Raw genomic sequence first — 27357 nt, 5'->3', positions numbered from 1 at the left:
GCTGTGGGCTCTGCAGGGGTGTGGACATGGGACACACTTGGGCTTTTATTTCTGCTTCTGCCTCACACTAGGCTGGGGAATTGCTTCATGTTTTGGAGCCTCCATTTTGGCAACTGTGAAAATGGGGATAATAATCATCCCTATGCTCTGTGAGATTCTTGAGATACTGAATGTAGATATCTAGGAGAACTCTTTCCTAAGACCTAACAGGCTCCATGCAGAGTCACTTGGAACTTAACCTCTTGTATAAAGCACACACTTAGGATCCAAAAGAGACTAGGTCCAGGCCAGAAGGACAGTCTCTGAAGTCCTGGTTTTTGCACTAGGGTCTGCCTTCTGCTAGAGCAATTACTGGCAAGAGTGAGTTCCTCGGGAAATGGATATGTGCTGAGGGAGGGAGAGAGGAGGGAGGAGCGCGGAGGCTTTCCTGTCAGGGGTGCAGAGAGCAGGAGAGGGGGGCCAGCAGAATGCAACTGTCCTGCCTTCTCAGGAGCTGAGGGCTCTGGGGGTGGCCTTCCGGGGTCAAGGTTCTCTACTGCCATGTCCCCTCCTCTGTGTTCCTGAAGCCCAGCCAGTGTGAAATAACAGTTTTTAATACAGTTGAGTGCAAAGTCAAGCTTTAATAGCCAGTTTCTGCCCTTGGTATTTTTCTTTCAAGTAAAGGCTCTGTTTTTAAAGGTGCTGCATTTCAGGGGGCTCCTTTTCTGGCCCCAACACTCACTCCCAACTGCTAAGTGTTCAGTGTTGTTCAGTTTATTGGTGCTGATGTCCAGTGACCTTGAGAACCTTTATTCATGTTTCCACAAGGCTTTGCTATTTCACAAAGTCATAACTTCAACTCATGCCTTACTAAAAAGAAAGTGCAGTGAATTTTAGGGTAAGTTTTCAAGAAAGACTGGCTTCCAGGGGAGAGAATGCCACCAGCAGGAGTCTATGGGGAGAGCCACACGGCCCAATCCCCTCAGGCATTTTCACAGCCATTTAAAAAGATGTCTTCTGCAAACTCATCCAAATTAGCTAAAAATGCTTGACATGATGGACATGTCGTGTCTGTGGGCCAATATTCAATCCAGGTGGAGGAATCTAGAGGGTAGATGTACCTGTCAAGGCAAAAACGGAAGCAGTGTTGGTGATGGTGGCCACAGACAGAGGAAAGCTATGCTTGATTTCCTTGGGAAGAGATCAGATGTGGGCAAGTGTGTGTGTGAGTGTGTGATGTGAGTGGTGTGTGTGTAAGTGTGAGTGGTGTGTGTGAGTGTGATATGTGTGAGTAGGTGTGTATGAGTGTGTGGTTTGTGTGTAAGTGTATGTGTATATAAATGTGTGTGTGTGTGGTGTGTGTGTATGAACGTGAGTGAGTGTGGTGTGTGTGTAAGTGTATGTGTATATAAATGTGTGTGTGGTGTGTGTGAGTGTGGTGTGTATGTATGAGTGTGTGTGTGGTGTGTGTGTATGAATGTGTGTGAGTGTGGTGTGTGTGGTGTATGTGCATGGGCATGTGTGTGGTGTGTCTCTCTACACTTAAGACTCTGTACACTGAGGGAGTGGACAGTGACCAGAGGATGTGGACATGCGTTCTCAATTCCTCATTGGGTTTTGTCACTTGGATGGCTCAGCTCTCAATCAAGGCTTCAGCTGTTGTGAAATTCAAGAGGCTTCATTAATACTTATAATGCTTTGTTGGCTGAGCCTAAGACACCAATGGAATGTGAGTGTAGCTAAGAATAAACGACACTGAGGTTGGAGAAGAGGCCAGAGCTACAAATGCTGGTGACTTACTTGAAACTGAAATTGAGTTTGATCTGCAGAGCCTCTTTGCCCATGATTAGATACTGCTTCCCTTTCACCAGACCAGCATTGGCACAGCTCATCTTCCTGATGAAGGTGATTTCAGAGCCCTTCTCAGCAGCGGCTTCCCCTGAGAGACACACAAGGAGGGTTACCATAGTCACATTTTAATGTTACAACTATGAACTCTCTTGTTGAGCTGCTCAGTTCCCCGTGGCCATGAGAGGTGAATACTGTTGAAGAGGGGTTTTACAATGTGCATAGGCTTAAGGAAAGAAGATGGGTATAGTCATCGAAATAAATGAATAGTTTAAAAATAATAATAAAGTCTTTAAAGACAGAGTAATAGTAATATAAAAGAAAAAAGCCACGTAAGATGGGAAATACATAGGGAGTCTGGGTCCTGTATGTTATTGTGTTGATTTTGAATTTTTGATTGTTGAAAAGCAAAGGACAGCTGCAAAGAGACCTGGAATTGAAAGAGGGACTGTTGAAATAAACCAGCCTATATATTTTAGGAAAACCTTAACTTCTAAAAGGTCAAAAATTATATTTGTCAAATGGAAAGCAAAAATGCTTTGGAGTTTTGTTCCCACAGGAGATGAGAGGCTGTGGATTCCTTCAGGGTTAGTATGGATCAGGTTTGATCAGGTGAGACCTCCTGAATCTTGACAGATGATATCTATCAGCAAAGGTTACTGTTGGTCTTCTCAGGACTTGTCCATTATCTCAAATTTTCTCTCTGGGACCCTAAAGATACTTTGTCCACAAACAGTAGGAAGCAGTTTGGAGACTACTAGTCCCACATTTCCAAGAGTTGGTGGGTGTGGGTGATTTTTGGTTATTTGGTAGGTGATGGATGTTTGTTATTATTTAGGAGAATATAGAATATTGATACAAACTTAAAGTTATTTTTGTTATGCTGTATATATCTTTTTACTCTTGTTTAAAGGATTTTTGTATATTGATGAAAATTTAAGGTTATTTTTGTTACAACATATTGTGTATATGTTTCTATTCTTGTTTAAGGTATTGTAACTATGCAGTTTACTTAAAAATGTAAGGTAAAATTCTAGTTTTTGAAAGCTATTATTATAAATTATATAGGAAAATCAAGAAGCATAGGTCAGTAGTTAGTCATTTATAACAATCATATTTGTAGATATGCCAGGTATGTTTTCTAGGTTAAATAGATATATTTTAGATAGATGGTCTTCAAATACTTCAAAGACCTATCGAATATGGTATTTAAAATGTTTTGTTAGTTTAAAGTTTTTTTTTTATGACAATGAGACACATCTGCTCCTGGCAGCACCAATTTACTTCAGAGAAGATGGGCATTGAAGAAACTCCTTATGGAGTTTGCTTTTTTTGTGGCAAGGTTAGCCACTGGGCAAAGAAACTGTTCTTGCTTTTGACTGCTGACAATGTGCTGTACAGACTAGACATGCAGGGCACATAGGAGAAAAAAAAAAAAACTGTTGAACTTTGCCAAAACAAGGCAGGACAGTCCTTCAAATTTCCTGCTTCACCGAGAAGTCTTCCAGATACTATGGGCCTATAGGATGAAGATGGATGCCCCTATGTTGCACTAGGAACTTTGGGTGACTGTCCAGGCAGCCAGATGTCTTGGTCATTACTAGAGTTTTTGGAAGTTGTTTGCAATGCACTTACTGTTTACTCAAATAATATTATATCCTTCTCAGTCTTTGATGGAGTTGAAGTTACAGTTGCAGTTTTCTTTAGTTATGATAGAATAAATTAGGTGTAAAACTTTAGATTCACTAAGATAGGATAGATAATGGAATACTTTCTTTTAATTTGCCAGACACAAATGAACTGGAATCCATTACATTGTGAATGCAATCTTTACTTGATAATTGTTCTTATTGTGTATAGTTTTATTATGTTAAAGTTAAAACCTTTCTTTTTTTGTTTAGACAAAAAGGAGGAAATATTGTAGAATATTATTTATTTTATTTATTTATTTTTTGGGGGGGGGTTTGAGACAGGGTTTCTCTGTGTAGCTTTGCGCCTTTCCTGGAGCTCACTTGGTAGCCCAGGCTGGCCTCGAACTCACAGAGATCCGCCTGGCTCTGCCTCCCGAGTGCTGGGATTAAAGGCGTGTGCCACCAACGCCCGGCAGAATATTATTTTTAAGGTGTGTTATTTTTGTTTATGCTCTGAAATGTTTGCTTAATGTTGCAAAGATGTATTTGATTAAATAAAATTTACCTGTGATCAGGAGGCTGTGTCAGCAACTAGCTGTCAGGAAGTGGTAGGGAGGAGCCAGATGAACAAGGGTTTTTAAGAGGGGCGAGGAGACACATGAGGGTTTTTTTGGGGTATGTGAGCAAGGAGAGAAGGTGAGCTACTTGCTTTTCACTTTCTCTGAGGAGCAGAATTCCACCTTAACCTTTGAATCATGAGTGCTTTACAGGGACAGAGGTTTAGTTAAGCTCCCTTTGTAGCTTTGCCAGAGTCGGAGCCCAAGGGAACAGACTTCCCTTTGGCTACAGCCCTTGAGACAGCTGCAGTTGCTGATCGAACAGCTGTGGCTTAAAAGGCAGCAACAATTTTAAAAAAGGACAACATTTGGTAACTGGCAATGGTCAACTTTCTAGAAAGGCATGAGATGTGAAAAGATGGCAAATTTTATGGAAGATAACTTTCGGATCCTAAAGGACTCAGAAGTAGCCAGGACATGTTGCTTCTCCCCAGAATGCAGTCTTCCCCATGTTTAGACTGTTTCACATGTTTAAACCTACCTTCACTTCTCACAGCATCAGCTAAGCCCTGCTTGTTTACCTTTGCTGTAATAGTAGCAGAGATCACTTCAGGGTCTTCTACCACTGAGCCATACCCCAGGCCCGCTCTCACTTCTTTTATATCTTTACACCTTAATCTATCTAATCTCCCCCTCCCGTTCCTCCCTCCATCCCTCCACCCCCTCTCTGTCTCTCTCTGGCATATATGTATGTGCTTATGAAGGCAAGAAGTTGACTTTGGACAGTTTCTTCTATCACTTTCCATCTTAGTTTTGGAGACAAGATCTTTTAACCTAGGGTCACCATTTTGACTAGACTTGATGGCTAGGAAGCCCCCAGGATCTATTTGCTCACCCCCTCCCCCCAGGATCCAGCACTGGGCTTCTAGATGTGCACCATTGCATCCAGCTATTGACATGAGTGCTGGGGATCTGAACTCAGGTCGTCACACTTGAGCAGCAGGCTCTTTTACCCACTGGGCCACCCCCCAGCACTTACACCCGAATTTCTACTCCAGTTTTCTGCCCCACATGTCTCAGTTCTCAGACACACTAGAAACTTCTTGAGGGCAAGGACCGCACCTGACTCATTGCTATAGTATTTGGGGCCATTCTTCAGCTACTTAACTGTGCCATAGTCTCCCTAGCAGTGAAGCCTAGAGAACTCTCCAACCTGTCAGCCAGTGTATGTAATTGCTGCACACATAACTTTTTCTAGTACCATCGATTCTAGCATACACACGCTAATTCAGACTGATTTTTTTAGACTGTCCAAGGATACAGCTTTCTGTTGTAGTCAAGGCCTGAGCCATGTTCCCAGGACCCTCAAGCCAGCCACTGTTGGAGAAAGCAGTGTGGCAGTACTGGGTCTCAATATTTTACAACTTTTTGTTAGTGAAAAATTTCAAGTATGTTCAGAAGAGCAGAGAACAGTTAACTTCAGCAATTACACACCTTTTCTTTTGTTCCCATATTCTTGCTAGCATCCTTGAATATATAAAATAACAATTTATCAATATAACTTGATACTAAATGGGTTCTGGGTAAGTAGGAAGCATGAGGGCTTCTGATATTATGTGACTTCAAAATTTCTAATAAGCATTAAAATTACTAGAATTAATCTTCAGAATCCATAGGACAAAGAGGAAATGACACTAACGAAGGGCTGTGACTTTGGGATCGCCTGACACCATGTGAGATCAGAGCCATGTGGGTGTCTGTGGACACCATGTGAGCACTGGGATCAAACAGACTGACGCTTCGCATTTCTCAGGAGAAAAAGATCTTCCTTCCTTTAGTGGAAAGACAAATGGCAGGCAGAGGAGGCGGCACACACCAGCATGTGGGTCGCTGATACAGAGGATTGTGAGTTCAAGGTCAGCCTGAGTGACACAGCGAGACCATATCATTTTAAAATGTAAAGAAAAGATGTGATTAATTATTGCTTCTGATGTGAATATCAGATGAAAACAGTGCTAAAAATTTGGAGAGTGGGAAGATCACACCATCAGAATGACTCAAAAATGGGGAGAGGCCATCAATGATACAAAAATGAAAGCTGACAATAGAAACCAGGAAACGTTGTTTGTGTGTGTCAATAAATCAAATAAAAAATTAGAAACATTATGAAAAAATTTAACTCTATATAGGGCATGATTGTCAGAATTGACGAAGATACACGTCAATAAAAACATGTCACAATGTGGACTTAGAGCCCTACTGACTGCAGAATTTATATTTACTCCAATGAGACGTCAGCTGTTCAGAGATATAAACAAGGGAGTGAGCTTAAGTTCCTTAATAAATATTTAATCATATATGTATTTTAAGGGCCAGCCAGAGGGCTCAGCAGGGAAAGGTACTCAGCTCCAAGCCTGATGACCTAAGTTCAAGGCCCAGGAGCACATGGGGGAAGGAGAGGCCCAACTCCTGCACACCATGCTCTGACCCCCTGTGTGTGCCACAGCTGCACACACATGCACACACGAGTAACTGTGATAAAAGGTGTGTTTTAAGTAACTTACACGAAACACAAAAGGCTAAACATGGTTATGCTGACATAGCATTTGCTAAAATCTGTGATAAGAGAATTCACCGAGAACTAGAAACTTCCTGAAGGTGAGAACCCGCAACTGTTTTTGAGTCAACTCTGTGTCTGGTACAGTGCCTGGCTGGTAAAGCACTAAATGCTGAGGGCAGCAGGACATCTCACCTGTTCTGTAGATGTCCAGAAGAGTCGCAGTGTACTTGACAAAAACGTTTTCTTCAGTGGTGGATGTGATCTTAACCTTATAAGCTGGTAAAAGCAAAACAGGACAAAATGAAACAGTCCAAACGGAACACCACCAATGCCACCCCCAGAGGAAGCCAGGGCTTGTCATCAGATGAGGAGTGTGGACGGCAGGTATCAGGACACCCTAGGGTGGATCCCTCAGCTAAATTGTTAGATTAAAAAAAAAAAGTGAAGATGAATTCAAAGGAAGGAAATACACAAAGTTGATTCTGATGTCAGTAATTCTCCTGTAGATCGCGATGGCGCTAAGAGCAGGACCAGGGTCACCCCGTTCCTATCACTATGTCCCTCGTGGCCTTGGGCAAACATTTAACCTCTTTGAACCTCAGTTTCTTCACTGGTATATTGTGATGGTGGTTTGATGTTCTAGGGCGGTGGTTCTCATCTTCCTAACGCTGTGACCCTCTAATACAGTTCCTCATGTTGTGGTGACCCCAACCATAAAATTTTTTTCGTTGTTACTTCATAACTGTAATTTTGTTGCTGTTATGAATCATAATGTAATATTTGACCCCAAGGGGTCAAGACCCACAGGTTGGGAACTGCTGCTTTAACAGGTCCTTATGGAACTCATGCTGTGGTTGAGTGTGAAATGTCCTCCGTAAGAGCGTGTGTTTGAACGCTTGGGTCCCGGTTGGTTGGGAAGGTTGTGGAACCTTTAAGAAATGAAGCCCTCCTGGAGGAAGTGGGTCCCTGGGGTGGGCCCTGCAGAACCGCAGACAAGGCTCACTTCCTGTTCCCTTTCTGCTTCCTGAGTCCAGATGCAATGTGCCTTCCCTGTCTACAGCATGTCTCCCCCCACGGTGGGCTTTATCCTGCCGGAGCAACAAGCCAAAACAAAGTCTTCCTCCCTTCAGAGGCTCTTGTCATGGTGTTTTCTCACAATAACGGAAAAGGGATTAAGATGTTCAGCAAAAAACCACATATAAAACATACAAAAAACCAAACCAGCTCTGTGTGTGTGTGTGTGTGTGTGTGTGTGTGTGTGTGTGTGTGTGTGTGTTTAAACTTGGAAACAGCATCTTTTCTGAGAGAATTTGAAAATAATAGTGTACAGTATTAACTCCCCCCCCCCAAACAACAACAACAAAACCCCAAAACCAAATCCAGACCCAAACCAGAAGCATCTGAAATCGACACAGGGAATTAATGAAAGGCCAGCAGAGGTGTCCCACGTCATGATGGGCAGAGGTGTCCCATGCCATGCATTTGACTCCAAAAATAAAGGAGTGATTTATTTAGTTTTCTTTCTTTTCTGTTTTCTCTCTTTTTTCCCCCCAAGGGTGTCAGATCCCCTGGAACTGGAGTTATAAGCAACCATGTGGGTACTGGGAATTGAACCTGGGTCCTCTGGAAGAGCAGCCAGTGCTCTTAACCCCCAAGTCATCTCTCCAGCCCCCACTTTCTACTGCAGTGATAAGATATACAGATCTCATAGGTAACTCATAGAAGAAAAAGTTGACTTGTGGCCTGTGGCTCCAGAATTAGGGCCCATGATGGCAGAGCAAAGGCACCATGACAGAAGAGCTAAGAGCTTATATTTCGACCCTCTAGTTGGAGGCAGAGAGAGAGAGAGAGAGAGAGAGAGAGAGAGAGAGAGAGAGAGAGAGAGAGAGAGAGAGAGAGCGCCTGGGAAGAGCATGGACTTTTGAAACTTCGAAGCCTGCCCCAGTGACATACCTCCTTCCCAGACAGTTCTACCAACTGAGGACAAGTATTCACATGTAGGAGCCTGTGAAGGCTGTTCTCATTCAAACTATCAGAAGGATTTAATTCTCTCAGGGACATGATACAGCCTACAGCTGTCCATGGAAACAGATCTGAGCTCTGGACAATGAGAAACGAGGAGAGCCCCAAGCACAGATCTAACTCTGTACATAGCAAAAGTTGTTTAGTAGCCCGCTCTTCGCCTTAAAGAAAAACCTAAAGAAACAACCTTTGTTTTTTTTCTCCCCCTACTCTACTGTCTCCACTGGAAGAGTACACAACTGAAATCCTAAGAATCTGTGGCCTTTCTTTCTTGGTGTGTGTGTGTGTGTGTGTGTGTGTGTGTGTGTGTGTGTGTGTGTGTGTGTTGGTGCATATGAATGCAGGTGCTCGTGGAGGCCAGAGAGCTTGCATCTCTGGAGATGGAGTTACAGGAGGAGTGCTGCCCAACATGGGTGCTGGGGACCAAACTCAGAGCCTATGGAAGAGAATTACACAGGCCTAACCACTGAGCCATCCCTTAAGCCCCAAATTCTGTGGTTTTTCAAAAGTTGTCTTGGAATAAGTGTAGTACATCTATTCAGAAGGCCTAGTAGGGGAAATGTTTTGCTGGACACCTGTCTTATCCATTATCTTTAATCAAAAATCATATTTCTTTGTAGAATAAAATATAACTTTGTACCTTAATGCTGAAAATTGATGACATTTTCCTTCAAGGGACCAAAAGAAATGTTATATCCACATGATGTCACTAAGCACAGTGTTCCAGCTTCCTAACTGAACACGCATCGATAAAATTTCACATTCAGCTCTGTTGGATGTCTGCACTTACCGTATGCAATCTCCGCTTTACATGCCGTTTCTCTCCTGGTGTCTGCGGAGATGGACAGGTCCACTTCTGCCTTCAGTTGCCCACAGTCAGCTGGGTTTTGTGGGGAAAGGGTGAGCGTTATGTTAGTGTACTGAAGGGGGCACCCTCTGTGCAAGTGAACCATCTCCCGTGAGCCCGGAGACAATCTGGGGCCATTTCTTACAAATGCCAGATTCCTAAAACCTGTCCATTTTCTTCTCTTCCAAGTGAAACATTATATAAGGCAAAAACTGAAACCAGCCAAGCAAAGTCTTCACACAGACTTATTACATGGCTACTTATTCCACAGCAAGCTCTTCAGAAAAGCACATCCTCCCATGAAGGAAGTGTGTGGGGAGTAACTTTCCATTTTAGGAGTCTAATGAAACATAAAATGATGGTTTGATTTTAGCCATAAGAGGGTACAATAAGGACCTAAGAAGTAGAAAAACAAAAAATAACTGAAAATAACAAGTAATAAACAAACCCTAATAGATGGTTAAACAATCAAAACCAACGTAGACTCACAGAGAGATGATGCTGATTTCTGATGAGTTTGGGTGAGTTGCCAAAAAGGCTTCCTTTGATTTCACAGAGACAGAATTGAACTTGGAGAAGTGACAGGAAATCCCATTAACCAGAACTAAAAGAGAGAGGCCTAGACCTGTGTCTCTGTCCTCTTTGATTATGGTCCTTTGCTGAAAAATCAGGTGAAAGTAGAAAAGAAACCATGACTACTACATATGTCCCCCTGGACACCCAATGGTGGTCTGGATGGAGTTCCCGTTCTTGTGGAGGGAGGCCCACCAGGGGGGTTGGGAGCCATAAGGAAGTGGCTCAGGAAATGATTACTCTCTAGTCAGCTAAGATTCCATATCTACTTCTGAGAAGCCACAGTTTGGCCAAACAGCTCCCCAGGGTTCCCTTCAGACAGGGACAGGCAGAGTGAACAGGCGATTACCTTCGAGACACTGGCATGTTGCCCCTTCACAAACTCTCTGAAGCCTGGTGTCAGAAGTGCTGTAAAACATGGTGCACTGCTTGTCTGTGGGAATGGAGACACAGTCACAAGGAGTGGTGGGCTGCTACACAACACATGCACTCAACGAGTCTCTTCCAAGGGGCTTCAGAGATGGTCAACACCAGGCTTTTCATTTACAGCTCCAGGCCCACGGAGGTTAAATTATGAATTGGCTGTGCTGGAAGGGTCCCTGCTCCTGAAGAACCCCACCTCCACTTTGTTATTTGAAATTTTACTGTTTAACAGTCATTTCTTAGAACGCACACACACACACACACACACACACACACACACCATGGGATATATACATATACACATATATGCATATATATGAGAAGAGAGAGTAGGTATGTTCTATGCGTTTGTTCCACTTAAGGATTTTCTAACAAACACAGCTGCCCAAAGTGCATAATCACTTTCCCTTCTCAGAAGGAGTTGAGCTGCGTTCACATGTACTGGATGATACAAGTGAACATATCAGGGCATGAGGATGAACATATGTGGGGCCTGGTGGGAATGGTATAAAACCAGGTAATTTCAGCGCAAGGTGGCAACTGTAGATCTGTGTGCCAACAGTGAGAGAATCAGAAAGGGTGGGGTCGTTCTGAGAGGATGAAACAATTGGGCAGGAACTGGGCTCCTTTAGAGAGGAGGAATTCAAGCGACACCGGGGGTGACTACCACAAAGGAACTTGAGGTGAAAGATTTTAAAGTTGAGGGTGATGTAGTCCGGTTATTCTAACCAGGAGGAAGATGAGCACCGAGGTATGAACAGATAGGCTTGATTACGAAGCTGTTTGAATGCAGTGTTTCAAAGTGAGTGTTCAGGATGGACTTTCCAAAGTAGGCTTTAAGAAAGGCAGTCTGTAATACGTGTGCAGGCCTCCTTGGATTTCTAAGTTACACAGACTCCACAGGAAACTAGAGTTGAGCAGAGCTGCTTACCTGGTCTATGGTATTCATACACCGTGAAGGTAGCAGGATTCAGAAACCCAACTTGGAAAATCTCAAATATCCGGAATCGGACACAAAGGAAATCTCTGGAGGGAATCTGTTTGACAAATTCAAGGTTGTAAGAAGCTGTGGGCGAAGAGGTATTCACAAAGGCTCAGCACGTAAAGATGTGATGGGAGGGGGATGCCGGGAGGCAGAACTTACCGAATTCAGTTGCAGAATAACATGGCCATCTTTGATCTGGTAATCAGTTAGGAGTTGATCCACTCCTTCTACAAGCTAAAGAAGAAAGAGGAGAGAGAGAGAGAGAGAGAGACAGAGACAGAGACAGAGAGACAGAGACATAAACAGAGAAACAGAGACAGAGACACAGAGAGAGACAGAAAAACAGAAAGAGAAAGAGCACTTGATTTACTTTCTTGTCTTTGTGTTTAATTACATTTCCCCGTTGATTAAGCCAGAGTATGATCCAGCACTCCGAGCTAAGGACGGCCCCTCTTTCTGGAACCCCCAGCACACTGCTGCATGTTTGCACATGTTTTGGTTAAGTGACCACCCTGCTTCATTTTCATAAGTCAAATCACAGTTGTTTTGGAAAGAATATTTTGGGTGATTGTATGAGTGAGGTATTAAAGTAAAAGAATATAAATTTGCCCATAAAATAATGTAGGAAAGAAACCCCAGATTCACAACATCTCAAAGAAAACACTTGCAGCACGTAAATCTTCTTGGTTAGCTCCAATTCCTGTTGGCAGAGAGATATCCATCACTGCGTGGGAGGATCCGGATGCTGATTCTTCCTTGCTGGGCTTGTAGCTAAAACAAATCAGAGATTGAGAAATGGATTAAATAAATTACAAGATTTGCAAAGAAGGGGACCCATTCCTTAGCTGTCTTTATATATAGAGAGAGCAGAGAGAACCTCACAATGTAGTCCTTGGCTGTCCTGAGACTATGAGAATTATGTAGCCTAGGCTGGCTTCAAACTCACTGAGATTGGCCTGCCTCTTCCTCCCCAAGTGTTGAGGTTAAAGGCATGCGCACTATGCCTGTCCTTATCCTTTAAAATTTAAATTTGGTCCTATGTATTATGGTATATGGGTCAGAATCTGTGAGGGTTGGAGTTGCGGAGGGTCTTTGAGCCATCTATTATAAGCTGTCCTTGGCCAACAATGCCAGCACACCACTGTTCTGGAGCATAGAAATCATCCACTCCATGACAAGAGATGAAGTTGGGACTGGAGTGCAGCACCTGGCCCAGAAACACAGTGGCTTCAATCAGAGCTGTGTTTGAACCCAGGCTTCTTAATCCTATTCTAGTTCTTTTTTTAAGAGACTAATTCAAAGTAAAATATTAATTGCGTATCATAAAGAAAACCCAAACCCAAATGCTAACCTTAACCCTACTAAAACTCTAACCAAAAGGACTATAAACTTAACCATAATCCAAACACTAAACCTTAACACCTAACCTCTAACTCTAACCACTAACCATAACCCCTAACACAAACCTAAACCATAATCATAAACCCTAACCCTAACAAATAACACTAATTAACACCTGAACCTAACCCCTAAACCTAACCCCTGACTCTGAACCCTAAAATAAACCCTAACCCTAACCTCTGACCCTAACCTCTAACTCTAACCCCTAAGAAAATTATAACCATAACCCTGTCCCCTAACCCTAACAACTAACCCTAACCACTAACACAAACCCTAACCAAACCCTAACCCCTAAACCTAACCCTAACCCTTAACTCAAATCCTACCCATAACCCTAACCCTAACCCCTAACTCAAACCCTAATCATAACCCTAACCCATGACCCTAACCCCTAACTCAAACCCTAACTATAAACCTAACCCCTAACCTTAGTCCAAACCCTAAACCCTAACCCAACCCGTAATCCCTAACCTAAACCCTAACCATAACCCTCACCCCTGACCCCAAGCTGACATGTCAGCAGTTCCTTTCTCTGCATGGTGAGACTGTGCTGGGTTCTATTTCTTCTTTCTTTGCTTTTGCCAGCTTTCTAATATCCAAGCATGGGTACTTCAAGAAAAAACTGGTGCTTCAAAGACTTTGTGGTCTAGAAATTTTGCTAGTTTGAAGTTAACAAAAAACGGTGAGTAAAATAGAACCTCTCCCTCCCCCTCTCTCCTCCTTCCCCTCTCTCTCTTCATCTCTCTCTCTTTCCCCCTCTTCCTCTTCTTTTCTCTCCCTCCCCCCTTTTCCTCTCTCCTTCCCTCCCCTCTTTCCTCCCCCTCTCTCTTCCTCTCGCTCTCCCTGCCCCCTCTCTCTTTCTCTCTCTTTTCCTCTCTCTCTTCCTCTTTATTTCTCTCCTTCTCCCCTCTTTTCTTCTCTATCTCTCTACCCCTCCTCTCTCCCACCCTCTCTGAGAGGGGATCAGGAAGTCTGGGTCCTTTCCCAGTTTTACTGAGCCATTTCCACATATCATTTTCTTATTTGTGGAAGTCACTGTGAGAAGTATAGCCAGGTGTTTTAAACCATCTTTATGACTCTTGGGCTTTGAGGGTGGAGGCTTAGTGCTCCCAGTGGCAGTTAGGGGACTGAGGAGAAGGGCCATGGGGAGGAGCTAGTGAGTGGCACAAGGTGACTCTGGGCTTCAAGAAGCGGCTGCATGCTGGAGCAGAGCGGGGTGGTGGTGGTGGGTGTGGGCACTTGGGAAAGAGGAGGTGAAGGGGTAGGCAGCTCACAAACGATTTCACCCAAAGGACTGGGTCTTAGGGAAACAGATGGTACCGGGAGCTGGCGAGGGATCCAGGTACATCTTTTCCTCAGCCACCTGTGAAGAGCATTCAATCCAGCTCTTACGAGGAATTAAAAAAAATAAATCTCATTTATCACAATAATTAAAGGCACTAAAAAAATAATCCCTGACTCATAAAATGTAACTCCATCCTCACCAAAGGAGCCATTTAGAAGGGAGCACGGGATGCCTTTGATTGGTGTCTTGACATCTGAGCACGTCCTTAATTGGATGGGGAGACTCGGGGATTTCTGGCTCACAGATGCAAATACTATGTCTGCAGGATGCAAAAGGCCTCCCGGGTAGAGAGTGTCTATGAAAAGTCGGTCGAGCTTGAGGACTGGTTGCCATGGGGACTGTTTCAATTGTTGAACAGAAATCCTTCGTTCAAGAAGCTCTTTGCCTGCTGCCAAAACCAGCAATCTTCCCCAAAGGCATTTTGTAGGAATGAAATCCTTCCCCACCCCCTCCCCTTTTCTTATGATTCTACGAAGAGGTTGGAAAAAAAAAAACCTAAATACACAAAAGAGGCCTCTGAACGTACAGTGTGCTTGCAATTTTTTAATCAAGAGAGAATATTTGAAGGCAAAGAATTTCTTAAATGAATAAAGACTGCTTAGTTACTTTGGAATCCACCCAAGCTAACTACAGTGTCACAGTTCTAAAAGCAACTTCCACCTCTTTAGACCCCCGCCCATTTGGAAAAACAAACAAACAAACAAGCAAAAAAAAAAAAAAACCCTAAAGCAAAACCAAAACAACCCCGAAAAGAGATGCTTTCTAGCACTTGCTCTTTTGTGCTCTGACAACTGGGATCAGGCATCTTCTCCAGGAAGTCCAAGAAGGACTTTGAAAGCGCCTTTTTGTCTACAGCAGGGTTGGGGACAATCAGAACTGGCAGAAACTCAGAGGCAAGACAGTCCAATGTGCCTTACAGGACAGGCCCCCAGACTGAACTGATGTGCTCTGCTGAGTCTCATCGGAATGTTTGGGGGAAAGGGTACCTGCAAGTGTGTCCCTCCCTTATCCCAGATCTCTTCTCCAGGCAGCTCCAGAGGTCACCTGATTGCTCAGCCGGCTCTGTGACAAGTGTCACACAGTTCAAAGAGCGGTGGAGTGGCCCCGTCCCCAGCTACGGGGACTTAAGAGCTGGAATGGCGGCTCGCTTGAAGAGAGCTGCTGGGAGGAGGTGACCTCCGGGAAAGACCCTGGGATGAGAAAGGTCTGAGAGGAAGCAGAGGGTGAGACCTGCCCAGGGCAGAAGTAAAGAGGCTGGAAGGAAGAAAGGGAGGAGGGGGAGGGAGGGAGAGAATTAAGGAGGGAGGACTGCCTCCTGCAGGAAATGAGGCAGCTGTGGTGAGAAAATCCAGAGGAGTGAGAGACAGGCTCAGGATCACAGGAACAGCTAAGAAACAGCTGGGAAGGAGACGGTGGCGAAGAGGACTATTTCTTGGGATCAATGGTCTTAGTATGCAGACATTGAAAGAGGTAGTTTAGATGCTGGATGGGGTGGGGGGGTGCGGCACAGGAGCCAGGGAGTGGGGACCTTGCCTCTGCCTCTGATGGAGATTGTGGCTGGTTATTTTACCTCCTTTATTTCTAAAACAAGGGAATTCCTAGTCATCAGCAAAGTCCATTCAGTTAGAGTCTAGCACACATTTTGCACCAATTTTCTCGGTCCACACTGGACACTATGATGTGTGATTACAGGCATGCACAGCCAACAAAACAGGATTTGGCCTTTGCCTGTCATTGGCAATATTGAGGTTTATGGAGGTGGAACGTAGCGGGTGGTCCTGAGAAGTGACGGAAAGAGGGAGTTTGTCCCAGATCTGGCTCTGCCACCAATGGTCTGTGCTCACTAAAGCCAGAAGTGTGTGTTTCAAAACCCGTGCACACTTTACACACACACTAGGAAGGAGGCTGTGGTGAGCAGTGCACACTTTACACACACACTAGGAAGGAGGCTGTGGTGAGCAGTGCACACTTTACACACACACTAGGAAGGAGGCCGCGGTGACAGAGGACACTTTGGAGGCTGTGGTGACATCCTAATCTCCTGAACCTATGAAGACGTGAGGCAATGAGGGCTCACATGTGTGGCTTGATTCAGGATGGGGTGTTGTGGGTTATTTGGAGTCGTTCACGGGACCCACAAGGCACTTTGTAAAGGCGAGATGAAAGCGAGTCAGAGAAGGGGGTGATGATGGCGGGCGAATCAGAGCGAGCCGGGTGCTGCCTAGCAGTAAGAAGAGACCGCTACAGTGGCCAGTCTGGGGCTTTGCAGCAGATGGTTTGACATTAACAGTCTCAATGCAGGTTGCATTAGATGGGGCCTGAGCTTTGGGTGTTTCTGAAGTTTCTGACCCAAGTGTGCAGCCTGAGCTGAGAGCAACTGGCTGTAAGGACCAGTTTTGCTGGCAAATGTGATTCCCTGCCCCCGCTCCCCATAGAAGCCATGTATGAGAAACTTTCTGATATCACATTTCTACCATCCTGAAAGATCAACAAAGGTTACTACACTATGTGAATCAGAAGAAGACAAAAACAACAAACAAAAAACCCAGGAGGGATGACAATATGTGAGCAAATCCAGAGCTGCCCTCCAGAATAAGCAGCTATTTAAGAATTCTTGCTGTACTCTGCATTAAAAAATAAAAATAATAATAAAAAAAAAGAACAACTGGCCAGGCGATGGCGACACACACTTTAACAGCAGAGAGGCAGAGTCAGCTGGATCTCTGAGTTTGAGGTCAGCCTGGACTACAGAAAAACCCTGTCTTGAAAAACCAAAAAACAATGGGGTTGAGGATTTAGCTCAGTGGTAGAGCACTTGCCTAGCAAGCGCAAGGCCCTGGGTTCGGTCCTCAGGCGCAAGGCCCTGGGTTCAGTCCTCAGCTCCGGGAAGAAAAAAAAGAAGAAAGAAAGAAAGAGAGAGAGAGAGAGAGAGAGAGAGAGAGAGAGAGAGAGAGAGAGAAAGAAAGAGAGAAAGAAAAAGGAAAACCAAAATACCAATACCAAAATAAAAAACAACAAACAAACAGAACAAAACAAAACACTAGAAACAACCGATCTGGGAAGAGGGAACAAGCAGCTGAGTAGCCCAGCGGGGTTAAAAGGCTTGTTAAAAAGGTTACTGTAGCGGAGTAAGACCCCGACACCTGCTGGGAAATGGGCTCACCTGGCACATGCTGCTATGTTCTTGTGTCCGGAGTCACTGTAGCTGGGGTAGCTGGAGGCTGCCACACAGACAAACACAGAGACAAATTACAAATAGGAAGTAAACTGTTTTTACTTATTTTGGAGCATGGGTGGACAGAGTCGTTAATGAGAAAGTCTCTAAACACACTTAGAAATGGTTTGTGATCTGGAAGTTGGCACTTGTGGAGATATTAAAGCCACTGGCAAGAGCAGGATGTCACTGTCACTAGAGACACTCTCTGCTCTCAAATCTCTCATGTGTCTGGGGGATCTGGAAAGAGGGAGTGGAGGGCTGCATCCGAGGGTGTAGGAAGTTTCCTGAAGGAACAGACCTGAGTTACTGATGAGCAAGGTATCGGCATGCACATGGCCCTGGGGCAAAGGTCAGAGGAGGACAGGAGCATGTAAGCAGACTTGACTTTGGATATGGAGAAGCCAGCAAACCTCAGGGGCACGAGAAGGTTGTGTGTTTAGAGAAGGCGGTACATAATAAAAGACCACAAGTGCTAAGGAGAGCAAAGATGAGGGAGGAAATGAGCAACCTGTGGGGAGAGGTTTCTTGAGGCAGAATCCTCACCAAAAAGCAACAGAAATCCAAAGGAATATTCCATTTCTAAGCCTTACAACCTGTTACATACTTTGTTTTTGTTTTTGTTTGTTTGTTCTTTGAGACAGGGTTTCTCTGTGTAGCTTTGGTGCCTGTCCTGGAACTCACTCTGTAGCCCAGGCAGGCCTCGAACTCGCAGAGATCCTCCTGGCTCTGCCTCTCAAGTGCTAAGATTAAAGGCTGTGCTGCCACCACCTGGCCCTGTTACATACTTTAAAAGCATCGATAATCAAGTACCAACATCGAATACATTCAGTTTAGCTGCTATATCACTTGATATTAGTTTGTAAGTTGTTAAAATTACATCTATTGTAATAAATGGTAGTGATAGTTATTTGGATGCCAACCTACTTAATAACTAGATTAAGAATTTTTCTTTCATAGACACATGTTTCCTAATTAGGGATGCTCTCTACCTGACATTTTCAAAGTGTAGCTAAAATACAGACTGCATCAGGCCGTCTTACCGTCAATGTCTTGGGTATCAATTTTCAAGTAAAAGTTGCAAAATTCCTCAGAGACACTAGTTTTGTGAACCACAGTTTTGACCTATGTTGAGATATGGAAATAAGAAGATTCCATGTGAAATGGGAAAATGAAAAGGCATTACATTAGTACTCTAGCTGAGAGGAGAGGAGAGGAGAGGGGTTTTTGAAATCCAGCACAAATGACACGTTTTTTTCTTTCTTTTCTGTTGTTATTTTTTGAGTCAGGGTTTCTCTGTGCAGCCCTGGCTGTCCTGGAACTTGATCTGTTGACCAGGCTGGCCTTGCGGATGACATATGCGGATGAGTCAGTAACAAATGAGTCCAAACAAACAAGAAGAACCAGAAAACACAAAATGATGACTTTTGGCCAAGCACAGTCTTCATCCGAATCCCTAGTCAGATCTGAAGAAAGGCTCCCCAGCACCTGCTCCCCAGCTGGTCCAGTTTAACGTCTTAGCGTAGTCTTAGCCAGCCTGGGAAGAGTTCACTTCTCCCAACCTCACACACTATCAAGGCAAGCAAGTCACTGTAAATGTGTTTGGATGAGTGTTTGTCAGCAATAGACACACTGACAGTAGCCAGGATTGAGGGAGAAAGGAACAGCCCGTTCTCCTCCGTGCCATTGTGTAAACAGGCTTTGAAGCAGTAAGTGTGCTAACGGTGAAAACATTATTAAAAGCATCAACAGAATGTTAATTTCTGTTCAGAAAATGCAGACTATGTGGACACACACAAAGATGCTCTATATGATGTTGAGAGATGTTATGAACATATCATGAGCCTCCTGAGTACACATGCAATCATAAAATTTATAAATCTGTATACTATGAAACAATGGGGATATTTTCTAAGAAACAATTCATTAGGCAATTTTTCTATTGTGTAAACATCATAGGGCATATTTATACAAACTAAGATAACTATGACATCACTAGCTATTACAATCTTAGGAAACTATAATGTATGTAGCCAATTGTTGGCTGAAATGACTATATGCGATATATACAAAATTTCCACAAATGCACAGAGGGTATGCATACAAGGACCACCAGTTACTTTCCAAAATAAACTGTGAGAAAGGTCAAGACAGCAAGAAATAATAGATAAGTGAACCCTACTTTAGTTATGGAGATCCAAGTCATGTTTATGTGACTTTGAATGACAGTATTTTTTTTTTTATATTACCTAGACACAAAACTTTTGTTGGCATCAGTCAAATACTCACATATACTGTAGCCAAGCCACTGCTATATCCTGTGGTGATGATGAGGTCATCATTAAGAGGTACCTAAGGGGTGGATAGAGAAGCCATGTTTTCACTCATCACTTGATAGAGGGCAGAGAGAGCAAAGAGAAGGGGGAGACCCGCCAGCCTTTCTCTTGGTTCTTGTGAAATCAAACGGATGACATTGAAGAGCCGAACACAGGAGGCACTAAAAGATGCTGGTGTCCTCCCCACCCTCCCTTCCATGTGTAAACAGGATGTCCTTCTCCTTAGCAACTAAAGCAACACATCAGAGGTCGTATATATAAAATATATTCTATGTAAAACTAGATATTCATTAATTATACATGTATACACACACACATATATATTCATTGTAAAAACTAGATATTTATTTCATTTTTCCAAGTGAACCAATTTTTTTTGGAGTCTAGTTCAGGACTTAGCATCTCATGTGCTAGTGGGGACTCTTCCCCCCTCCCCTCCCCTGCCTTCCCCTCCCCTGCCCTCCCCTCCTTTCTTGTCTCCTTCCCTCCCTTCCCTTTCTTTTTTGTTGTTATTTTTTGAGACAAGGTTTCTCTGTAGCCCTGGTTGTCCTGGAACTTGATCTGCAGACCAGGCTGGCCTTGAACTCAGATATCCACCTGCCTCTGCCTCCTGAGTGCTGGGATTAAAGGTGTGCGCCACACTGCCCAGCTGTGGATTGTTTTCATAAGCACCAAGAAGCAGGACTCTGAAGCGGCCCACATATCTGTGGTCCTCTACTACATCCTCCTTCACACCTCTCTTCCACTTCTTGAGGGTTCATCTTCCCTGTTTCTTGCTGGCTTGTGCTCATTTAAACCCCAGGTACCCCCCCTAAGCCCCTAGAACTCTACCCCAAGTGTCTGGCCACCCCACTTAATCCTGCTACAAATCTGTCTGTAGTGGGTAGCCATTCCAGCTTTGATCTGGAAGTTCCAACCCCCATTGAGGCTTGGGCAACTGTCACACCTACAAGGCGGGGCCAAGGGAGGACCCTGAAGACCCGAGATCGAGATGGGCCAGCTCTCTCTCTCTGTTCCTGGACCCTAGATGGTGGAGGTTGACCAAGCAGAGCTCCAGAGAACACTGCTAGACTGTGATACACCTTCCCCAGACCCCGCAACCTTACTCTATCCCTTTATTTGTAAGTTACCCACTAAATAAATCTTCCTTTTAACTACATGGAGTGGCCTTAATAATTTTGCCAATATTTGGCACCCAACGTGGGGCACGGACCCATGACTCTGAGATTAAGAGTCTCATGCTCTACCAACTATTGGTACCAATCTACACACAGTAAAATCTCACTGCCTAACATCTATCTCTCTATCAATCTATAAAAGTTGTGGTTCCAATTCAATTATAAGCCAAGCTGGCTTTGGAGATGGAATTGGCTCACTCCTTCTCTAAACCCAAGCATATTGCTGAAAGAAAAGGTTGAGAGATTCTTCAGTCCCGTATCAGAAGAGCCCTCTGGTGTGGGACAGAAGTAAACCAATAAAAAGGAACCATTGTCTTCTAAATTTTAATTCTCTCCATGCCTACTCTTGATTTCTCGGAATCTTTTCTTACATGCTATGTCCTCTTTAAATCCAAACTTTCCATTTTGATAACAAATAAATTTTTCCAATAGCAATTTCTGAAGTCTCCAGAAAAAAGATGGGGCCCCAATAACAACAACTCTACCTAATCCAGAATGATGCCATGGTAATCATCATCATACTATACTTCTTGCCAGAATTTTAGACAATCTTACCCATTACTCTAAGACTTGCTTCAGAACCTACATTTAGTTTAACTGAGATTTAACTATCTGAGCTTTCTCACAGTACCCAACAGAGATAACATCACCCCCTAAACAGCAGGAAGCAATTCTAAGAAAATGATGCCCCTTCTCCCTTAGGTTTCATAATTCTTAGGGTTATGGATGATGGTTATAGGGTTGGGGGTGGAAGAAAATATTAGACTCACTATTCTAAAAAAAAAAAGGAAAAGAAGAAATGGAATGGATAGGTATAAGATATTATGGTAGATTATTGTATATACTAGTAAACAAATTTAGTAAAATAGCAGCCTTAGATAATTTGCACTGTAATGGATTCTTATATGTTGATACAAATGTAAACTGTTTTTATTTCCTGTTTAAGATAATTTGTATATTGATACAAATACAGAACTATATTTGTTATAATGTACATATATTTCTATTCTTAATTGAAAATACTTGTCTATTGATACAAATGTAAATTTATATCTGTCATACTTTATGTATGTTCTACTTCTGTTTAGGATATTTGGTATATTGATATATATTTAAGATTATTGTCATATTGCATATCACACTATATATTCCTACCTTTGTTATAAATATCTAGTGTATTGTCACAATTTTGAAGTCATCGTTCTTTACCATACATTTGCTTATAGACTGTTTACCTTGTTTACATGAAGCCTTAGTCCTTAGGTTATTTAGGTAGATAAGACTTATAGATTTATAGTCACCTATGCTTGTCATCTCTATAGTTATGTTAGTTAGGTTATCCAGGTTTACAGATACATAGGTCAGATGGACAGGTAATCTTCAAACACTTCATAGACCTAGAGAATATGGCATTTAAATAACTTAGAATTCTGATGACATGAGACACAATTGCTCCTGGCAGCACCAATTTGATCCTGAGAGAATGTTGGGCTTCTAAGACATTTCCATTTGAAAGTTTGTCTTCTTGGCACAAAATGGCCTACTGGGCAAAGAACTGCCCTTGCCTGGATGGCTGACAGTACGAATGCAATGCTATCCTTTCTGGACAAGCAGGGCACAGGAAAGCGACCACTGTGCTCTGCCAAGACAGGGTAAGATGGTCTTTCAGAATTCTTGCTTCTAAAAATGGTCTGTCAGATACTCTAGGCCTGTAGCCAATTTGAATGAACCAACAACACTGAGAAACATTAGGTGACTGTCCAGGCTGCCAGCTGTCTCGGTCTACTCTTGCAAGATTCCTGAAAGTTGCTTACATCCATCTACCATTTCTCAGGTACCATTATATTCCTTTTCAGGTCTTTGATGGGATTGAAGACTAGCAGTTATAGTTACAACTTAGTATATATATATAATCTTAGATAGAACATATTCAGGTTCTTTTGGAATGATCTTTGTAACATGCCATTTACCTATGCTTTATACTTCTCTGGATTTTAATATATGCTTCTTGCTTGATATTGTTTGCATTGGTTATAGTTCCATCTTATCTAGGTCATTATCCCTCATTATTCCTGGACAATATTTGATAACCATTTCATTGTATATAGTCTTGTATTAGGTTAGAACCTTCTTATTTAGACAAAATGGGGGAAATGTAGTGGGTAGCCATTCCAGCTTTGATCTGGAAGTTCCAACCCCCATTGAGGCTTGGGCAACTGTCACACCTACAAGGCGGGGCCAAGGGAGGACCCTGAAGACCCGAGATCGAGATGGGCCAGCTCTCTCTCTCTGTTCCTGGACCCTAGACGGTGGAGGTTGACCAAGCAGAGCTCCAGAGAACACCGCTGGACTGCGATACACCTTCCCCAGATGCCGCGACCTTACTTACTCTATCCCTTCATTTGTAAGTTACCCACTAAATAAATCTTACTTTTGCCGGGCGGTGGTGGCGCACGCCTTTAATCCCAGCACTCGGGAGGCAGAGGCAGGCGGATCTCTGTGAGTTCGAGGCCAGCCTGGTCTACCAAGTGAGTTCCAGGAAAGGCGCAAAGCTACACAAAGAAACCCTGTCTCGAAAAAACAAAAACAAAAACAAAAAAAAAACAAAAAAAAAACAAAAAAAAAAATAAATCTTACTTTTAACTACGTGGAGTGGCCTTAATAATTTTGCCAATATCTGTCTTTGCTGTTCTTCTTCCCACTCTGCTGGGAGGAAAGTGAGGACAAGGATTCAGTTAAGCAGCCCTCCTCTCTAGAGGCATGCTGTCACCTGAGCAGCCCTCCTCTCTAGAGGCATGCTATCACCTGAGCAGCCCTCCTCTAGAGGCATGCTATCACCTGAGCAGCCCTCCTCTCTAGAGGCATGCTGTCACCTGAGCAGCCCTCCTCTCTAGAGGCATGCTGTCACCTGAGCAGCCCTCCTCTAGAGGCATGCTATCACCTGAGCAGCCCTCCTCTAGAGGCATGCTATCACCTGAGCAGCCCTCCTCTCTAGAGGCATGCTGTCACCTGCAGACTCAGAGTTTGGGGACACTATGGAAGATTTTGATCAAGACGGAAGACTCAGCTTCGGCCTCATTCCACACTTGCAGCCTTTCTCTTTGCCTAGCACAGAGGTGCAAAGGGGGCTTGGCCCAGGATCAAGTCTGTCAATCTTTCCTTCAAGTGTTAGTAAACCTAGGGAAATAGGTCACCTCTCCTGTCCTCCCTGACAGGATGTAGCAGCATTTACTTAGGGATGAGCGCTTTGAGATGCTGAATGAGAAAATTTTCTAAGGTGAATGAGTCTGGGAACTGCTGTGTACTGTACCCCATCAGTTTCTCCTCCTCTCAGAGTTACCATGCCTAGCAGCAAACCTATTAAAGAGCAGATTTAACTGCATTTAAACTAGAGTGCCCATGCTTCGTCAACCATCTCACACATTGCTCCACATGGCACATTTGAGGAAAAGCTATGGCAGAGAATTCCAAGCTGGATAAACAGCAGCCCAGGTTTCACACGGAAGCAGTATCCATACTGAGGTCAGGTTATTTTAAGATAGCAAAGGGTCCCTCACTCCTAAAGAGAGAAGTAATTCTGCCTACTTGAAGTAGGCTGTGGTGGTTCATTTTAATTGTCAGCTCAACACCCAGGAAGAGTGTCTCAATGAGGGACTGTCTATATTGGGTGGGCCCTTGAGCATGTCTGTAGGGGTGTGTCTTAATTACCCCAATTTTATGGGAAGATCTACCTACTGTGGGTGGCACCATTCTCTGGGTATAAAACTGGAGCCAGTGAGCTGAACGTAAGCATTCCAACACACAATGGACCGTGAACACGAGTAGCCACGTACAGCTCCTGCCTCCTTGATTTCCCCACAATGATGGATTGTGTCCCGGAACTGAGTTAGAAGGAACCATTCTCCCCTGAGTAGATCTGTTAAGTATTTTATCACAGCTCAGGACACAGCCCTACACTGCTCAGACCTACAGCTCTTCATCAAAATTTACACTCAGAGCATGTGTCTCTGGTGATTTCTAAATGTTTCCTGGGACAAAAGGCATGTTCCCAACCTAGGGTCACAGCACAGCTACCTTCAGAGGCCCAGAGGGTGAGAAAATATGGACACAAATGCATATGCATATATCACATGACCGGTACAGATTGAAAAGGCCCTGCCAAATGCCTACAGCCCTGCTGCCAGATCTTATTTTTTCAAAGGAAGTTGGGGATCAGATCTGCATTTGAAATGTTTGGATCACTAATTATTGACATAGATCTTTGCCCGTGGCCATGTCCTTATTACTATTATTATATTGTCATTTGTTGCGGGCCGCAGGAATATCATAAGAACTCAGCTGGTTATGGCAAAGTCACTACCTGGAGGGATCATGGAATTCCTCCAGAGGAAGCCAAATCCCAAGGAGTTTTTGGTGTTACTTGGCTTGTTATATATCAGCTGTCTTTATGAAAATCATGTGTGCCTTCATAGCTTTCCCAATTGACTTTTCCCTAAGAAGGACTAACAGTGTAGACTGATCACTCTCTGGACATACACATTCCAGGTAATTTGGAGAACAGCCTCAGGAAAGGCTTTCTCTGGAATCAGATTATCTCCCTTGGCCACTTTCAAGGACTACAGGAAACACCACCCAGGTGGGCGCCCATTGTTAGTCCCAGGTGGACTAACAATGATAACAGCCCACATGCAAGTCTCCTGATTTACGGTAAATTCCACAAGGAAACACCGCCTAGGAGAGGTAGACATTAAGTAATAGCTTTATACAATTTAGCTCAGACCCCTCCTTTCTTACAGCCTTACTAACTTTATAGACCTCTAACTACTTACCTAACCACTTCTAGGAATATTTAGATAACCTTCTGTGCTAACAGTTATGCTCAGCCAGAACTCCCAGTTCAAGCCTCCCTGTAATTATCATTATTGGTAGCATCCGGCCAGGTCCATCACCGGATGGAGGAAAGTACCTTATCAGAGATACCTCTGTACTCTCTAAGAACAGACTTAAGCATCCAGGTTACCTGTTTGAGAAGGCCTGGCGGATGTGTCAATTAAGCCTATTCTTATCACCCCTCCATTTGACCCTGGAAGCCTGGCTTTGCACTGCTAAGGAAATACTACTTGTAAGTGTATATATACCAGAACTCCCAGGGCAGGAGAGGACAGAGGAGAAAAGAGAATGGAAGAACTAGATGGGTAAGAACTTGAGAGGAACGAGCTGAGATGGGGAAGAACTAGATTGAAGAGCAAAAAGAGAGGACTAGAGGAACGAGATGGAAGATGAGGAAGAGCCAGATGGGGAAGAACAAGATGAGGAAGAGCCAGATGAGAGAGAAGGAGATGGGAGAGAAGCTGATGGGGGAAAGAACTAGATAGATGAGAACCTAGAAGGGACAGAACTAGATGAAGGAATTAAGATAGAACCTAGAAGGGACAGTAGATAAATATAGAGAGAAATCAGGCAAGAAAGGAGCTAGACATGAGAACAGAACTGAAGCTGTGTATAAAGGACGTTATGCCAGAAGAATTAAAGCAAATGGACCAAAGAACTCTGCGTGCGTAGACTGATTTACCGACCCTAAAGAATAGATCCTCAGCTGGTTGATAGAGCCTTCCGCGGACCCTGGGAGGGGACTATCGAGGGGCTGGACCCCCATAGTCCTCGATAGTCATTCTTCTGCTATGAGTCACTGGTTTGTGATTTTTGCTTAAGCATTTTTCTCATTTCTATTTACTTTTATAAGCATGGATCTGTAGGGCATGTAGACAGTGAGGACTATTCCTGTTTGTTTATATACTAAATGCACTAAATTCACACATGATAATTCAAAAAATGCACATTCGCCTATGTAGACTGGCAGCAATAATAATATAGAATATACTTTGCCTAACATATCCTTCTTTGGGAAATTTTCATAACCTATTAAGAATTTTCCCTTTAAAAAAAATCTAGCCTTGGAAATAGCCATAAAGCAAGGAGTTGGAGAACCAGAGACACAAGTCCAAGCCAACTACAGTTTGTGAGAAAGACCAAGGACAAAAGGGACCTGGAGCAGGTGACAGACATGTCTTTCATGTCTCTGCAATGGCACTTCTGTGTGTTCTGTCACACACGATGAATGTTCTTCCCGTGTCTTCATCTGGCTACCCCTCTCTGATTCTTTCAGGGTTAACCCACACATGTGGACATACCCTCCCCTACACACAGCCTCTGTCAGTCTGGATCAGGAGGCCCCTCTGCACCTCCATGTAGGTGTTTCTGGACTCTTATTTAAATGACTGTCCCTCCACAGGACATGAATTCTTTGTATTTTACTCTTGAATCACAAGGGCCTGAGCTATAATAGGCACCCTGCTTAGGAGTCCACTGGTGCTCAGCGCATGTTTAAATAGTGAGTAAAAGCACACGAACAATAAAGAGGGAAGAGATGACTTCAATTCTCCCGTCTGATGGCAAAG

General features: G+C 43.6%; 1 protein-coding gene across 1 annotated transcript in view; it reads right to left on the bottom strand.

Moving 5' to 3' along the window:
* Nucleotides 1–600: 600 nt before the first annotated feature.
* C5 (complement C5) overlaps nucleotides 601–27357 on the bottom strand; it is a 110478-nt gene continuing 83721 nt past the window's right edge. The window contains exons 31-41 of the mRNA XM_006988736.4: nucleotides 19675–19737; nucleotides 18429–18510; nucleotides 17335–17392; nucleotides 12094–12196; nucleotides 11585–11659; nucleotides 11372–11477; nucleotides 10367–10450; nucleotides 9388–9477; nucleotides 6768–6851; nucleotides 1780–1918; nucleotides 601–1100 (exon numbers count right to left, since the gene is read on the bottom strand). Coding sequence (XP_006988798.1) covers nucleotides 962–1100; nucleotides 1780–1918; nucleotides 6768–6851; nucleotides 9388–9477; nucleotides 10367–10450; nucleotides 11372–11477; nucleotides 11585–11659; nucleotides 12094–12196; nucleotides 17335–17392; nucleotides 18429–18510; nucleotides 19675–19737 — 1023 coding nt within the window. The 3' untranslated portion in view covers nucleotides 601–961. The remainder of the gene's footprint in view (nucleotides 1101–1779; nucleotides 1919–6767; nucleotides 6852–9387; nucleotides 9478–10366; nucleotides 10451–11371; nucleotides 11478–11584; nucleotides 11660–12093; nucleotides 12197–17334; nucleotides 17393–18428; nucleotides 18511–19674; nucleotides 19738–27357) is intronic.

Source organism: Peromyscus maniculatus, chromosome 4 (genome assembly GCF_049852395.1).
Source record: "Peromyscus maniculatus bairdii isolate BWxNUB_F1_BW_parent chromosome 4, HU_Pman_BW_mat_3.1, whole genome shotgun sequence".
NCBI lineage: Eukaryota > Metazoa > Chordata > Mammalia > Rodentia > Cricetidae > Peromyscus > Peromyscus maniculatus.
Note: the sequence above shows the minus strand (reverse complement) of the source record. Positions and strands in the feature narration are given on the sequence as shown.